General features: G+C 37.0%; 1 protein-coding gene across 3 annotated transcripts in view; it reads left to right on the plus strand.

Moving 5' to 3' along the window:
* Positions 1 to 1,118: 1,118 nt before the first annotated feature.
* The window catches only part of Abi (tyrosine kinase Abl), an 87,590-nt gene continuing 71,100 nt past the window's right edge, over positions 1,119 to 17,608 (plus strand). For all 3 annotated transcript variants that reach the window (XM_069833593.1, XM_069833591.1, XM_069833592.1), the window contains exons 1-5: positions 1,119 to 1,237; positions 1,679 to 1,845; positions 1,932 to 2,099; positions 14,151 to 14,298; positions 14,382 to 14,629. In XM_069833593.1, coding sequence (XP_069689694.1) covers positions 1,204 to 1,237; positions 1,679 to 1,845; positions 1,932 to 2,099; positions 14,151 to 14,298; positions 14,382 to 14,629 — 765 coding nt within the window. In that variant the 5' untranslated portion in view covers positions 1,119 to 1,203. The remainder of the gene's footprint in view (positions 1,238 to 1,678; positions 1,846 to 1,931; positions 2,100 to 14,150; positions 14,299 to 14,381; positions 14,630 to 17,608) is intronic.

The following is a 17,608-nucleotide window of genomic DNA, read 5'->3' on the forward strand; positions in this document are numbered from 1 at the left end:
GACGAGAAACGTACAGTTATTATTTATCTGCTTCCATATCGCATCATATAATACACCTGTAAAATGAAAACATATAGGCCTAGAAAAGAGGAAACATGTTTGGGGATAGGGAGTTGTAATTCTTCCCCTTTCGGATAAATTTCAGAAGAGGGATACCTGCTTTTCCTTCATATTCAAAAATTGTAATCTTGTTCACACAAAATAAATTAGTGCCTTTTCGTGAGCATCATGATGTGCATTCAACAAACGCAGACAAATCTACTCTTTTTAGTATTTTGTGATAATTGTTGCTAGGGAGGTATTGTATACTGAAAATTAAAAACAATTAGATTTCGTACATAAAATGATGACAGATTATATATTGAACGCAAACAACATTATATCAGCCATGTACCAAAATGTCATCTATGTGTGTTGATGAATTTGGGTAAAACAAGCTTCTGTATACTACAATTTAGCGACACATCAAAGCCTTATTGTAACATAACCTCACATTACAATGAGAAAGAAATTTGGAGGTGGCATGACGTAAAAAAGTCATCCCACAGTCGTATTACTCTATGTACTGTTCAGGTACTCTTCCATCTAGTGTTTGTTATTGCAAACTCATTTCTCGACACTAGCGACGCATAGCGTCCGTTATTTTCCAGTTGCGTCTAAATTTAATATAAGCTTGGTCAATCTGTTTTATATATGATCTAGGGTGTCACCAAGAGTGTTGCCAACTGAATGGAAATTCCGTCAAAAGTGACGGAATTTGACGGAATTTCAATGTAGCGGACGGAAAAAAAATGGCATTGACTGGTGACGAATTTTCTGGCGGAAATTAGTATTTACATCTTCTTTTTTTTATTTTTTTTTTAGCTGCTGTAATTTGTAGTTGTTTAATTTTTGGGGGAGCGTATGCCAACAAAGCGCATCAACTGCAGAACTAGAGGCAGTTGATGTGGATGAATTTTTATTAATTTAATCTAGATTGTGAAAGAAGTTGTGTTAATATTTGCTTTTATTTGTATATAGATATGTTGAGTAGATCTTACTTTTTTTTAATTTTGACGGATTCTGATGGATTTCCTGGTGATAGACTGACGGGGATACAATTTATGTGTTGGCAACACTGGACATCGAATTGTTGATAACGATTAGTTGTGAATACTGCGTGTGGTTTGTTCTTTGTTGGTGTGAGTATTTCGGTAACAAGTGATGCAAGTTATGTGTTCTACAATTGCAATTGGTGGTAGGTTTTTTACTTTTGTCATCATGCATAGTTCCCGCCTACTGTTCAATATATATATATTTTGTGTTTGGTTACTATAAACTTTATCAATGATGTAGTGAGACGGTGACGTAATGGGGTGGAGTATTTATTTTACTCCATTTTGACTACGGAAGTAGTTTCTACAATCTAAAGTATGTTAATTTTTTGGGTAGTTTTTAGAAAGCGTGTGAAGTCGGTTGTAGCAACTGAGTGGCAGATTATGCCCCATAATTGTTATATTTTGGTTATTAAAAATAAAGTTTATTCTAGATATTTTATTTCTCGAAAAAAAAGAGAGTTTTTTATTTAATTTTAATAAAGCAGCATAATTGCAGAGGTGCTAGAGATGTTTCGGTTTCTGGTTTTGTAATTGTCATCAGGATAATTTATGTTTAAGTATAATGCATTATTATTTGTCAGGTGTAATGGATCCAAATCGTGAGTCAGGATTGGGAAGTGACTCTGATAATATGGCAGAATTAGCAGCATTGTTGACAACCGAGATTCCAGAGGGTAGAAGTAGTCTGGCCGACAGCCACACTAATCTGGAAAGAGTAGCAGAATATTGCGAAGGCAACTATTTTCAGGTACTGTCGGTAGTACTACTCTAAAACTACTGTTTGAAATTGGAGATGTTTGAATTCTTGTTTCATTTTAGCATTCATTGTTTTAGTCTGAAAATAAAAGAGCTGCTTTGGAAGAAACCAAGAATTATACCACACAGTCATTGGCTAGTGTGGCGTACCAAATTAACACCCTGGCCTACAACTTTTTACAATTGCTGGATCTTCAGACTGCACAGCTTGCAGAAATGGAAAGTCAAATGAATCATATTGCTCAGGTACGTTATTGTACAACCTGCGTATGGAGTTGTAACTGTTATTAATGTTTTTTCCTTCGTTTAACATATTTTCCTTGTAAAAGTCACTTCCATAAATCTTCCATTTAAGAATTTGTTGTGTATTGGGGTTTACTTGATTATAGGATATCGTTATTGTTTTTATGAGAATTTATGTTGGCTAGATTGTAGAATGGAGTGAAGTGATATTATGACGTCACTTGATGATGTCACTTTTTGGATGGAAGTGGTTAGGTTGGTAGATTTGTAAATTTTGTTCGTGGTTGGTATTCATGAGGTTTAAATGGCGTACCGGTTTAAGGATGTGTTTGGATCTGAGAGGATAAAAAGAAGGTTTGGATGGCGAGCGTTTTATTTGTTTTTTATAAGGATGGGTTTTCGTTTGCTAGGGTAGTAATTATGTATCGAGAATAATGTTTAATTTATTTATTGTGGATATATGTTTTTGTTTTTGTTGGTTTTGTATATATAGGTGTGTGTGTGGATCTGTTCGTTGTTTCTTTTGAATGTTTTTGTTTGGGGTTCAAAATTGCGCTCTTATCCAAAATACGATATCACCAATAGAAGCGGGGTATCGGGGCTGCAGATCCTACGTGTAGCACACGATGCAAAAAGCGGGCGATGATGATCGTTGAGGTGATATTTTAGTGACATGAGATGAATATGTTTTGAAATTGTTTTGCTGATATTCTATTCTGGATAAGAGGGGATGCGTTATATTCGAGGATGGGATGTTTGTAATTGATTAGATGATATCGTATTTTGGATAAGAGCGGATGGGTTATATTTCAGAATAGGATGTTGTGATATTGGTTTGCTGATATCCTATTTTGGATAAGAGCGGATGGGCTCTGTTCCAGTATGGGATATCGTGAATTGTTTTGGTGATATCGTATTTTGTATAAGAGCGGATTGGTTATATTCCGTAATGGGATATCGTGAATTGTATTGGTGATGTCGTATTTTGGATAACAGCGGATGGGTTATATTTCAGAATGGGATATTGTGATATTGTTTTGCTGATATCCTATTTTGGATAAGAGCGGATGGGCTCTGTTCCAGTATGGAATATCGTGAATTGTTTTGGTGATATCGTATTTTGGATAAGAGCGGTTGGGTTATATTGTAGAATGGGATATCGTCAGTTTGTTTTTAAATTTTTTAGATAGTTTTATTTATTTATTGTTTTGGTTTACGTCGGCCATGTTGTGACGTCATTGGCGCCATATTGTGACGTCATAGTTTGTCCAACTTGACGAAAATTAAGCGATATCCTATAGTAAATGAATCCCGTGTCATGTATCGGAGTTTGAAGTAGGCCTATGGAACTATGATATGACTGAAGGAGAGTTCCTGGTGCCGATCGGGCCTGGGTCATACCGTGGTAACTGACTTAATTTCAGACAGTTTCGTAGCTTTGTCTATTAATTTTTCTGGCATAAAGGATACCAAAAGTGTACGATTGTATGAATTGTTGATCCTGCTACACACAACATAGGCTACGGAAGGAAAAAAGTATTTAAATAATGGAAAATAATTTTATAATTGTAACACGCCACTCTAAAGACAAGACCAGGTCACTGCGAAAGCTGTAGAACAACCCAATCCATCCCAAATACCTTCATTCCTTATATAATTACTCGACCAAGGAATTTTTTTTCTGACATTTTCACACGAATCATCACAGAATCCAGTGGTATCACCATTATGTTGCATTACTCGGGAAAGCACTATTATATTCGGTCCAGGGTAAATCTATTTGTGTACCTATCTATCAAAAGGCGTATATGCAAGGCATACCAACAGCCTGAATAAACGAAACCTAACATGTCACTGATTCTCGATATTACGATAATTTTCTTCCTATTTATTTTTCCATTTATATATTATAGGCCTATTTGTAAAATTGGTCATCTCTCAATTTCATTTCGTCATGAAATATCTCAACACAAGTCAAACGTCTGTCCCATGTGGTGTGTAGAGAGATTGAAGATTCGGTAAAGGTTAAATATGTGTGCGCCATTAGAAAACATTCTTAAAATGCCTTGGAAATAATTAGGATTTGTAGTATGAAGCAGTGGAAATTGAATGTGATGACTAGGACATTTATATGCTCACTCAGCCTGTCCCAAATACATATCTTACTTGCATACGAAATTCGTCGTGCGTGAATCGTGTGGTCTTCATTATATTTCCTCAATGAGATGTGGTATGAGGAAGGGAATGATGGGATTTTCATTGTCACCAACTGTGAAGAATGATATGCACAGGATGTGATATGAACCTAACCTCTCACATAATACTACACACCTAATCTAACCTAACCTAGTCTCTCACATAATACTACACATCTAATTTAACCTAACCTAACCTCTCACATCATACAACACATCTAATCTATTTTGTTTACAGTGTTAAACTCCCTGCTATGCCGAGTCGGGAGCACCTAGTGGACGATATGGGAAGCATGCCAAGAATGGTGGCTCATTCTAACCACTAATTATTTTTACAGTTTGTTCCTAAAGTGCGTTTTGTGCAATAATCAATGCGTTAATGTAGTGAACACCCCATATACAAAGTGGTGATTAAGTAAGTATACAGTAATACAATATAGTTTTATTAAGTACAAATGAGGATTACAATTGTAATAGATCGACCAGGTAGTTAAATTGATGTCGATTGATATGTAATTACAATCCTCATTTGTACTTCATAAAATTATATTGTAGGCCTATTGCTGTATACCTCCTATGCACCCCCTATCCCCTGTATAGTGCAATAAGAAGTTAAATGTCTTGTGGCAGTGATAAAATTGTGAAAAATTCGTTTACAGCGGGGTAAACTTATTGAACCTTCAATGAAGATTCAATTATGATAATACCATACCCATACTAGCCTATAATACACCGTGTTCTGCTTAAAATACCAATAAAATTAAAAGTCCATAGCTCTAATGAAAAACTTATTTAATTGCAACTGTTAGAGTCCCTTCAGACAAGGCCACGTTTAGAAGTGCTGCTAATGCGCTGCCACTTGTGAATAATGGATTTAAATGGAGGACTTTAGACAGCCACAACCACAGAATAGTCACGTTGCAGACGCTCTGAGTGGTTGGCTTTGCCGCTAGTGGCGGCCACTAAAAGTGATGCTTCTCATTGCAATATATAGATTAAATGGTAGGTTTCAGACAGGGCCACAGCCAGGCCACTATTTTAGTGGCGTGTGAGTAGCACTGCTAACGGACGACTGTTGGGCCACCATTTCCCTACACCTACACTGTCATGACAGTATACAGGCTATGTTACGACAGAAAAATATAGAATGACAATGACAATAATAATATAACAATAGACTAGACTACTAAATAGCTGGATTAGTGCGAATTACGGATATATTATTTATGTAGTAAAATCTTCTTTATTTCACGTTAAAATAAAATAACGCATCTAAAATGATGTAAATGAATTAACTAAAAAGAAATTAGCTGATGTCAGTTTTGAACTTCAGTTCAATTACACCACCATGGCTTTTGACTTTACTTTTATGCTACAGACACCTAACTTATTTGTATTATACTGGTTGAATTACATGGTATGATTGGTTTCATGTTTGCTGCGTATTAATATTTAATTTTGAATTCTTAAATATTAAACAAAAAAATATGTTTTATGCTATATCATCTCTCATATGCGTAATATTAAATTAATATTTTTTATTGTCCTGATCTATATCATCAAACAAGGTATGGAATAGTCCTCGATTCAGTCTCTCCAAAACTAATGGATGGACCCAGACGCTATTCTTTCACTGTATGAGTAAAGTTGCCAAAAGTATGTCCTTCTACGTCCATGTTCACTGAAAGACTGAAAAATTCTCTACAAAAATTTAGTATATCAAGCAGCATCACTAACATGCATTTTACAGTGCCACTAAATTGGCCTCGTCTGAAGCGACCCTTAATATTTTCTAATGCCTAAAGAGTTGTAATTTCAATACACTTCAACATGACTATCATTATAGCATGGCAGATGTCGAGCCTATTTTCCACCTCTCTCCAGGTATTCCTCAGCATTTCAATAGTGACATTCTGAATCGCAAGGTGGATTCGAGCATCAAATCATCGAGGTCAGCCACTGGTATTCTGTATACTTGATCCTTGACGAATCCCTGTAGAAAAAAGTCCAAGGGTGATGGATCTGGTGACCTTGGCAGCCAAGCGGGTGTCTCAGATCCTCTACCAATCCACTGTCTGGGAAAATTGTCATTAAGAAATTTGCGTATCTCCAGTGCGAAGTGAGGAGGAGAGCCATCTTGCTGATAAATGATTCCTGCAGGAAGCTGTGGCACGACATACAACTCCAACATATCTAGATAGGTTGAACCAGTCATTGTAGGTTCAGCACAAAAGAAGAGACCTGTCACACGATCTTTTAGTGAACTGTATTAGTCATTAACTTTGGGTGAATCACGTTCATGTTGAAACACAAGAAACAGATTCTCACATCTCCAGATTCTGCAGTTGTGTCTGTTGACTTTTTCTGATAGTGGAAAGTTAACTCACCAGAGAAACACACATGATCTAAGTACGAGTTGTTTTAGTCAATTTTATCCAAAACACTAACAGCAAAATTTAGCCTCTTATCTTCAGCCTTGATCTGCTGTATGATTTGAATCTTGTATGCTTGAAGATGGAGCCTTTTGTGTACAACATTATGAACAGTACTGCGAGGAATCTGGAGTTGCAAACTTGCTTTTTGGATTGATTTTCTTGGGCTTCTTGTAAAGAAGGTTCGTACGAGTTCAGTGTTCTCTTCAGAAACTCTTTTCTTAGAATGTTTACCACTGCTCCACAACAAGTTTCCTGTTTATTTCAACTTTGCATCACAGGCCTTTATTCTCGTATAGTCAGTAATGGGATCATATCTTTGAAGGTTGTATTCCCGACAAAATCAGCATTGAACATGCTTCATAGACTTTGTTTCTCGGTAACCAAAAAACACACAAGACTTTGTGCTGAACAGTCCACATGGCAAGTTTTACAGAATTAGTTTGCTGTTATTTATTTATTTCTCCATGGCAACCATTGTTATAGTTTGTTCGAATTCCACATTAACATCTAAAATCAAAGGTAAGACCGTCTTGAAGCCAAATGTTAATTAAAGGCGGTAAGATGGAAAGAACAGCTCCGATTTCATTGAACCCAACAATTGGAGTACATATTGCTTTAGCTACTCTAACAGAACACGTGGAGTATATGTTGCCAGAATGTATGCAATGTATGTATTTGATGTCTAAGAATGCGATGAGAAGAGGGTAGATATAACTATGTCTTATGTCTTACAGGCATAGCATTCATTCTAGATGAATGGAAATTTGTAATCGAAACTTAGATGAGAGTTACTCACCAGATGTGGATGGGCGGTTTGCCAGCATACTTCATAACCGTTGCAGTGTCAGGCAGTTAGCAGGGTCAGACGTCATCGATAACACAAACACTATTTTATTTACTGGCAGTACAGTCGCTACTTGACGAAATATAATGCTGGCATTCTGTTAATTTTTTTAAATCCCACACTTTCAGCTACCAGTATTAAATGTTATTTAAAAACAATTGCACTCCGTGTTTACAGTATGTTGATGCACGGACTAAGTACACTAATTACCAAATATAATAGTGACATTCTGTTAATGTTTTAAATGTCACACAATAACACACACATTTTACGAAATCGACAACTAATCATCCTCCATTTCTTCCACACCTGATATGTTTTCGTCTTCATTTTCCATTGGGTCATTTTCACACTCGTTGTCTTCGTCGCTGCTTTCCATCCCATTGTCTTCAATCACAATCCTCTCAATTCTTTCTTCCACGATGCCATCTTTCTCACAATACTCTCGTTCAGTTTCTTCCACTTTACGACATACATTTTCCCATTCCGTTTGGCCAATTTCTTCAAATCTTTGTCGACACAACATTTCGACATCTTTTATTTTAAAAGTGGTATTTCTACTACTAACCCATTGCTTAACGTCTCCCCAAATTAATTCAATGGGACTCAGGTCGGGATGGTAATGTGGAAGTCTTAAGGCTGTATGGTTGTTTTCGGCTAATATTTGGTCAATTAAATAGGTCTTCTGTGTTGGTTTATTGGCTAAGATTAAATCGTACAACTTTGTTTTGGTACTGTTTTCATCAAATGGGATGTTATGTTTCACCAACCAGGCTTGCATATCTTTTCTTAAGGAATTTGAGGTTGAGGGTTTATCCAGTTGTGTATTATGATATGAAGCATTGTCGATAACTAGAACATAGTTAGGGGGTAAATTTGGAATTAACATTGTATGAAGCCATTTGATGTAGTTATCAGTGTTCATTTCTCTGTGAAAATCTCCTGTTTTCAGTTGCGACCTGTAAATGAGGAGAGCATTTGGTATAAACCCCAATCTTCCACCCACATGAACGATTATAAATCGCTCCCCTTTGGATACAGGAGACATCAAACCAGAGCTGCTGTCGTCAGACCAACTCTTCGGAACGGTGTGACTGCTATGTATGTACGTCTCATCTTCATACACTATTAGCCGTCCCTCAGCTCTGTATTTGCGAAGAGACATCAGATATGTCTCACGAAGAGAACGAATAATGTGTCTTTCAACTAGAACACTTCGATTGGTTCTTGTTTTTCTCCACTGAAAGCCTAAGTTTTTGATTATTGTTCTAAGACTTGTGGGTTTACCTTGAAAATTGATAGTGTCTCTTAATTTCTGCAGCAGTCTTCTTATTGTTGGTGCACACTTTTCTTCTATATAGAAGTTGTATATGGTGCGATGGATTACGCATTTATCGAAATCATCGATGTCAGTGATTCTTTTTGGGACGTTGTGTTTTTTTTCCAGGAGTGTCGAAAGATGTCCCTTCCTCTTCATGCTCTTTTCTGTCTCGTAAAAGTCTGTAGACGGAACTGTGCAACACCCCAGTGGCTGCAGCAACTCTTTCTTGGACTTTCATTACTTCTTTAAAATACTTTGGTGAAAATCGGTCATTTTCTTTCGTCTCCTCCTTCATATAATCGTAAACGTTAGCAACAATCTCTCGGTTTTGACTGTGCAGTGTCTTCCCTTTCAATTTGGAAACTATAGGAGGCATAATGAAACTAATTAATTACCACAACTACAAACTAGTTAACACTCGCATCTACGTCACACAAGAATATACCGGGGACTGTATGCTGGCGTGGTCTGAGCAGACGAATGGAGTTTGTTTTGGTAATGGTCACGTGTGTGGGAGGATTTACTAGTAAGCGAGACTGGCTATGCTCGCCGCTTGGATATGACGACCAAGACCATTCTTCAGAATCCTTTGCGAGGCCTGTAGTCGCACTGCTGTAGCTGACTCAGAACATACAGGAAGTCGACAGACAAAATTTCCATTGTCGCTAAATCAATGGCTTTCCAGTGATTAACGTGAAATTCGAACCTACTATACATTGTTACATAAATTGCAAGATCTGCACTACCAAACCTGACTAGATATATTTCTCTTTGTCATAATATATTTGGAGTTATAACCATTTATTTTATTAATGTTTTATGCAGGACACGATGTATATAACAAAACAAGGATTCAGCAAAAAATATTTTTCCTTTATTGAAATAGTTAATTGAATTGTTGAATACCTGATGTAAACAAGAAATGAACAACCATTTCAATGAAATAATTTATATCTTGAATTTCCCTGAATTAGTACATGAAGAGTAAAAAAATTATGTTACAAACTTAGTTTGAATGCATAAGCCTAGCAGTACTTTCTGTCCTCTTCAAAATAAAATGTAAGTAACTGACATAACATACAAATTAACTGACATAAAATTTCTGAAATTTATTAAATTTTCAGCATGGTACCATACAGAAGCAGTTACGAAAAGACAATAAAAAACACATAGGCTACATACTACATGATGTAATGAAATACCCCAAATAATATTGCAGAGAGATTACCCATTTTTGAGAAAAAAATATGACCAAATATGGTAGAAAATTTTAAATATGAACACTTTTCCTTACATACTCTCCTTCCATTCCCTCTCTCTTATTCATTCACTTTTTGCTTCTCTGTTCTGTATCTCACCTCTCTACTCCTACTATTTAATCTAATTTTTACATTATATTCTATATATCTAATCTATTATTAACACACAATTTACATTGCTGATGTCGAGACTCGAACCACCGACCTTTACTCCTGTACTCTATAGTCCTAACCCCTAGGCTGTGAGAAGCGTTACGAAAACATGCCTTGAAATCAGTGCTGAAGTTGGAAAAATATTTTAGATGGAACTCTACAATTACAAACCCATAAATTTATAAAAAGGAATTTTTTCTTAATTTTACAAAAAAAAAAAAAAAAAATAGAAAAACAAATGTACCGTTTGAGGAAAAATTATGACCAAATATGGTAGAAAAATTTAAATACGAACACTTTTCCTTACATACTCTCCTTCCATTCCCTCTCTCACTGCAAACTGTACCAACATACCTTTTAACATTATACAAAATATATTTAGAATATTAATTTTTGGAACATATTATAATACCTTATGAATTTAACTTACATATTGTGACAGTCAGTTGAGTAACTTCCAGATTGCATCATTACTGACATTCTCGAAAAGACTCTTTTACAGCATGCAGTTTCATCGACTGACCTTCACCCTGAACGTAACCACAACTGTACATGGCAGTGGATGTAACTTCAATACTGGGAGGCCAACATCCAATGAAAATACATCCACTAGTTCGTGTCACTAACAAAGCATTCCTTTTCTTCATCTGAATGTCATTCATACCACTGAACGCACGTTTACACTCAGATGTAGATATTGGCAAGGAACCAACAGGTGATGAATCTCTTGGGATGTAGTGTTTGTGTCCAAAAAGAGTCTGAAGGCTTGAATATATCTCCTCTTGTCTGGGAGATGAAAATGTCACACAGATTAGATATACCAGTACATTGATCTGCATTAGTTATATCTCAGCTTTTTGTGGACACAATTTTCAGATCATGCACTAGCTCCTCACTTTTGAGTTTGGTTACCATCTGTGTGCTGCCTATCTTCTCTGATGATGCAAGGTTTGTTGACTGGCTTGGGTTTATGATGAGCCTCTGCCTAAGGTTTTCTGCTAGGCTTCTGCAGAAATGCCCATGATTGATAACACACATTTTAGAATTGTTATGATGTTAAACATCTTTAAAAGATTTGTGCTGTGGAGTAGAGATAGCTACTTCTGTATAGTGGCCTGGAGGGTCAATCAAGGATTCCATAACTCAAACTGTGCGCTTATCTGCCACCTCTGCTTTTGTTATTTCTCTTCTTTGAAGAAGAACTGAAAGGACTGATACCATAAACTACACCCATATAAATTCAGTTGAAGTCATTATCTTATGCAGACCCTGATATTAAAACGTTCGTCATCCCTCTTGGATATATAAGGTACACTAGGACTGTCTGTCTGCACTCATAAATTGATAAGTGTAGATGGACTTAGTGTATCTTATATATGTATTATAGTGACTTATCTGAACGGAGTCTTATGAGGCTTGAAAAAAGTGTTGAACAATTGGCTTACAACTATCCCAAACTGACTTCAATGTTCTCATGATGGAAGCAACCTATGTAATGGAAAATATTTTTCCAACTGCTCTAAATTTTTCCTCTAGTTGTGATACACACTCCTTAAGCTCTGTTTGTGTTTTTTTGGTGATAAATTATAAACAGAATACAGTTTATCAAAAAAGAACTGAAAGTTAGTGAGTCTCTGAACCTAATTTCTTACATCATGTACTCCTAACTCCAATCTATGGTTTGCACAGTGCCACACTATAGAAGTTTGAAAGTCTCTCTGCAACTCTACTGCAGCACCATTTTTTCTTTCTAGCATAACTGATGCGCCATCACATGCAAAACCAAAACCAATAAGATGATTCTTGAGGTACAAATAATCAAATCCGTAAGATTTCACGTCTCTGTAATAACTGTCTTGATAGCATTGCTTGTTGTTTCATGTAACTCAATCAGGTTCCAAAAGAAAGACTGTACAGGAGTATCTTCTGACATGGGACAACACAAGCACAACACTAACACTAACCCTGGTGCTTATTACTAACAGTAGTATATTCATCAACCATGATACTAATGTTTATGTTTTTTTTTTTAATTTTATTTTCAGCTGTTTTCTTTCTTATTTCTGTGGAAATGTGATCGATTATGTTAATACAGTTATACTTTGAGTGAAACACTCTTCCCATATCTAAACCATTAAGCATTTGTACACTTAGCGGCAAAAAGAATGGGCCAGCCCACAATTTCTAAGTTCCAGAGACATAACATTGCGCATGCTCGTCTTGTCAAAGCCTTAGTTCACTAGGTAACACATAATTAAACCATTTAAATTTGCTGTATTTTGTTTAAGAGTCTAAAATATGTAATAAAATCGAATGGCGGGTTGATTCTACATACCTCAGGGCCCTTGAAGAGTGAAATAATAATAAAATTGATAAATACAAAATCAACCGGAGTGAATATGAGCAGGAAAATCACGTATTATGCCGAACTGATATTAACAGTCACAGTAGCATAAGTCGTTACGGCATTGGTCTATTGAACAAGTTGATAGTAGTAGCTCAAGATTCGAATCTCCCCAAATCTTCTTTTTTTTAATTACAAATTTGCCATCACATGTGTTTCGCAAAGCTATAATTATGTGGCGATATCTCTTACAATATGCCCAAACTCAAATAATAATCCTCCCTCTCTCTTTCAAGCAATACTGCTATCTGTTAATACAACGTTCTGTCTCGTCATTACGCTTGAAGATGGCACAGAAACAATAACTCATTGCCCTGGTTCGCATAGGTTATTCTGCATATGCTACTCTCCGACAGGACTTCGATTGGAGAAATGTCATTTTCTCCAACGAGGTAATTGTCTCCAATAGCAACAATAGTACTGCCCTAGTTTATTGTATGAATGGCCACTGATACGATGAACGCTTCGTGAGACGAATTATTAACAAGTCGGGTTGCATGAGAGTCACATGTTGGGGATGGATGTCATACGATGGGGCAGGACTTCTGGAACGCATCCACGGGCAGTTTACGGCAGAAGTCTAGGAACACATTTTGGCAAATGTAATTATCCCTTCTGCCCGAAAACGATATCCAGAAGGAACACTTTTCTTCCAGCAGGATAATCATCCTATACACACCACCAACCGGATTTAAAGATGGTTTACAATGAGGCATGATGTCAACCCAGTCGACTGGCTTCCAAACTCACCAGATATGAATCCGATTCAAAATTTGTGGATTGCAGTCAAAAGGATCCTACGCTCTAATTAGGCAGAACAACCACCTGTTCGGACACCTGAGGAATTGTGGGACAGAGTTCTAGATGCATGGGAGGAGATGGCCAAGAATTTAGACCTGTTCCATAATCTTGTGGACTCCATGCCGCGCAGAATGAGGACAGTTGTTGACGCAGGTGGTTTGTGGACGAGATATTAGTTCCGACCACAGGCCTTGTTTTGTTAATATATTAAAAAATTGTTTGTTTTTGTTAATGCCTGTGGTGCCTTAGTAGAGTTATCTGTAATCACAAAACAACCTCAAATTTTGGTAACTGATATAACACAATTTCTTAATACTTGTTTTTACTTTGCTGAGACACAAATGAATATTTGTATTTAGGAATTACTGTTCAAAATTGCTTACCTCTGTAACAAGATAATATGAAGAAGAGAAAATTTCAATTGGTCCTACTTATCGCAAAAAATTTCTCTATATTAGCAGTTACTGCACCCTATTTGAAAGAACAATTGGGATTATGTATACAGATGGTATCATATGTCTAATTTTCAGAGTTGATTAAATTAAATAGTTTAGAAATTGACATTCATGTCCTTGTTAGCATAGACTGGCCTGACTCTGTTTATGTAAGATAAAGCGACTTGGTCTTTTTTTTGTTGTACAGACAGTTATGATTCATAAGGAGAAAGTTGCCCGTCGTGAAATTGGAGTGTTAACAGCCAATAAAACAACAACACGGCAATACAAGATCATAGCTCCTGCAAATCCTGAGAAACCAATTAAATATGTGCGGAAGCCCATAGATTATACAGGTGAAACTTCTATCTCAGTTACTTATTTGTATTTTGACATAAGCTGAAATTCGTAGTGTGTGAGGAGTGATTTTGCTTTCCAGCACTGGATGACATTGGACATGGGGTAAGGACCACAGCAACAGGGGGCACACCAAGAACGAAGCAGAGGGGCTCTAGTCAAGGCAGTATTCAGTCACTTGGTTCAGTCTCAACGACTGGAATGGGAGCCATGGTGGGCCCTGCCCCCACCACGAAGCCCCCTACACCTCCCCAAGCTATTCGTACAGGGGGCAGTCTCAGCAAAGGATCCAGGGAATACAGGACTCCTCCCGCTGTAGCTCCACCTCAGGTTAGATATGGTCATTCCATGTGAAAATTAATGTTTGTTTTCACATTATAACCTTTTGTGGCTATTACAGATTACTACTTGACCTGAAAACGAAATTTATGTCCAGTCTCTTTTAACTGTCGCATACCAATGCCCATTGTTACATAAACAAATATCAGTGGCAGGTGTCAGTGACTGACCTCACAGAGTTTACACTGTTTCTGCAGTAAAACTGGGTAAATTATATATTTTTGTAATCGTTATGATTTAAGGATCTTTTGTATTAACTTTATTACATTTATTTTCATTTTACAGAGCATTTTTTCAACAGATATAAAAGAAATAAGTCTTCTAAGAAATATGCAATTTTATTTACTACATTCATGTAATATGATAATGCGTAGTTATGTACCATACATAAATAATCATGTAAACAGAAACAATCATTCGATTTTTGCCTCTGGACATGGACGTCTTTGTACAGACTGAACTTTCAAAACAGTAAGTATTTACATGCAATAGGTAACCAGAAACCTGTTAATTTCCCATATGCTATTACAGCTCAAAATAGTATAATTTATAAAAAGAATAAAAAGTGATGTAATTATTTAAAAAGGTAACGTAGAAATTACCTTGTTCTTCTTGTGGCTCGCTACTTTTTTCTATTACATCTTGTCCATTAGGCTGCTGAATAACATGAATGAATGAATGAAATGAACTACTAGAACTATCAAACTACCGGTATGTTTTTGAAACCCTATTTTAATATCTGCATCCGTCAAATACTTTCTTACAAGGGAAGAAGCACACCCCACATGCCGAAACTTACCTCGAAACTTTGGTGACATAACCGATGTGCTACGAGAAGATCATGTGCGAAACATTAGCTGCCTGTTTCCACTGCAAGGCCCCGAAATCGAAGCTAGAATCTTTCTGTGGCCAGACGATAACGCAGTGCAGCTGGACATCCCTGTCTCATTGGCGAGCAGAGTGGAGTGTGTGTGTGAAATGGAGTAAACTCTCTTGTGTCCCATCTTCTCAATGAAGTATAAACAAGAGACAGAAATGACTGGTATCGATTGAATGTTGAAAACACAATTCTTTTCGGCACCATGCACAACGAATAAACACTTTATTGTCACACTGATCTTCACATTGTTTTTTCGTCGTTTGAAGACAATATTTGACGGGTACTACAAATTCAGGAGGTCGTTTTGCGGTATATCTGCATGCAAACCAAGAATACCTTATCATATCCCGGAATCATGGAGATGAAAATTGAAAATGGATAAATGATTGCAATTTAAGTATGGTGTCACTGTGAAAAACTTTGGCGTGAATATCTTCGCGCGTCGCTGTTGTTTCTGATAAGCGGCGGTAAAGGGCTTTCCACTGTCTGAAGAAGAACGTATCAAGTGGTTGGATTTTTCCTCTAGTACCAGAAGGAATCTGGAGCAGTTCGATGGTCTTGCCTGGAGGAATATCTTCAATACAAGTTGTGTCACTGTACGTGGTCCATGAGTCAAACAGCAGAGTACAGTTTTCGTCAGAGAATGGGAAGAATTTTACCTGATTTTGTGGCAGTGACAATGATGTTATCAGCTTGAAACATCCTTTTGGACACTATTGGACCGAACGTTCATGTCGGTTCCAGTTGCACGATAAATAATTTCGGCAACAAAGAGCCATCCATACTTATTGTGGGCATGATAGTGTATGAATGTGTCAGTGCACTGACTGATTATGCTATTGTGTGTATGTGTTTCTCCCCAACAAAAGACAGAGTCCGTTTAGATCGCATTTCACGTTCAAACCCACTTTGGTCTGTATTGTAGATAGAGGAGGGTGTGTAGCGTATAAAACGCTCTCTGGCAGTCTCCAGAAATTCCTCTGCAGCCTTATCCTTGTTTGTTTCATTGTGAATATGGGAGCGGGATATGAATTTTGTTACTTTCCTGCTCCTAATCTTATGTCTTTTCTTAAAACGACTGATCCAAGAGTGATGTGCACAGAAATCCTTAATTTTGATGACAAGTCCTTGGGAAATTTCCAAGGCCCACAGGCGCAGGTCTTAGTCATTCACATTTTTCTTTTCTCTTCTAGCATGTTCAAAACGAGCAAATAGTTTTTCATACATAAGTTTTTTATGTTCTGTGGGATGTGTCGATATATTTTCTACCTATTTTTTCCATGAATACAGTTGTCGCTCTGATGTAATGCGATGAAAGTTCCTGTGAACGTATGATATTGAATGGCGCTTTTTACCACCTTCATTCAGCCAGAATTGCACAGCTTTCCTCTTGTAGTCCATGCTGATACCTACATTTACATTTTTTACAGGGCTTGGAACATAACTTGAACTGGACGATTTGCAGGGGGACTGATTATTCAAATCACTGGCTTCTGGGGATTCACTGTCTGACTCGAATATCGAACTCGGGCCTGCAGAAGTAAGGGTCTTGCTATCGGTATCACTATCACTCGAATCACATTCACTTCCTTCACATACATCGAGAGTTGTCTCCTCATACCGGTCCACTCCTACAACTATTTTGAATCAGTTCAATAATGAACTGGACCATTTCCTTTTCTTTCGCGTTTATGTTTCCAGGAGACGAAATACCATTCTTATGGAAATAACTCGTGGCAAACTCAAGTATATTAACCGGATTTACGTCTTGTTGCATGGAACTCATTGCGACAGTTCTACTTTCTTAAACAACCCTCAACTTCATACTGGATACATTAACCCTGTAGTCATCCGCTTGTATTACTGACCTTGACTCACGTGCTTCTGTTCACTGCTGATTGCCACCCACTGCTCCACTGGCTTGCACACAGGAAGGGCTGTCCATTCCAACTAGTAGCGACTAGTATCCATTTCCCTATTACTTACATCCAAAATTCCGGGGTTTATTTCGGGGCCTTGCAGTGGAAACAGGCAACTAATATTTTTCACATGGCCTTCTCATAGTATATCAGTTATGTCACCAAAGTTTC

The sequence above is a fragment of the Periplaneta americana genome, chromosome 8 (assembly GCF_040183065.1).
Source record: "Periplaneta americana isolate PAMFEO1 chromosome 8, P.americana_PAMFEO1_priV1, whole genome shotgun sequence".
Classification (NCBI taxonomy): domain Eukaryota; kingdom Metazoa; phylum Arthropoda; class Insecta; order Blattodea; family Blattidae; genus Periplaneta; species Periplaneta americana.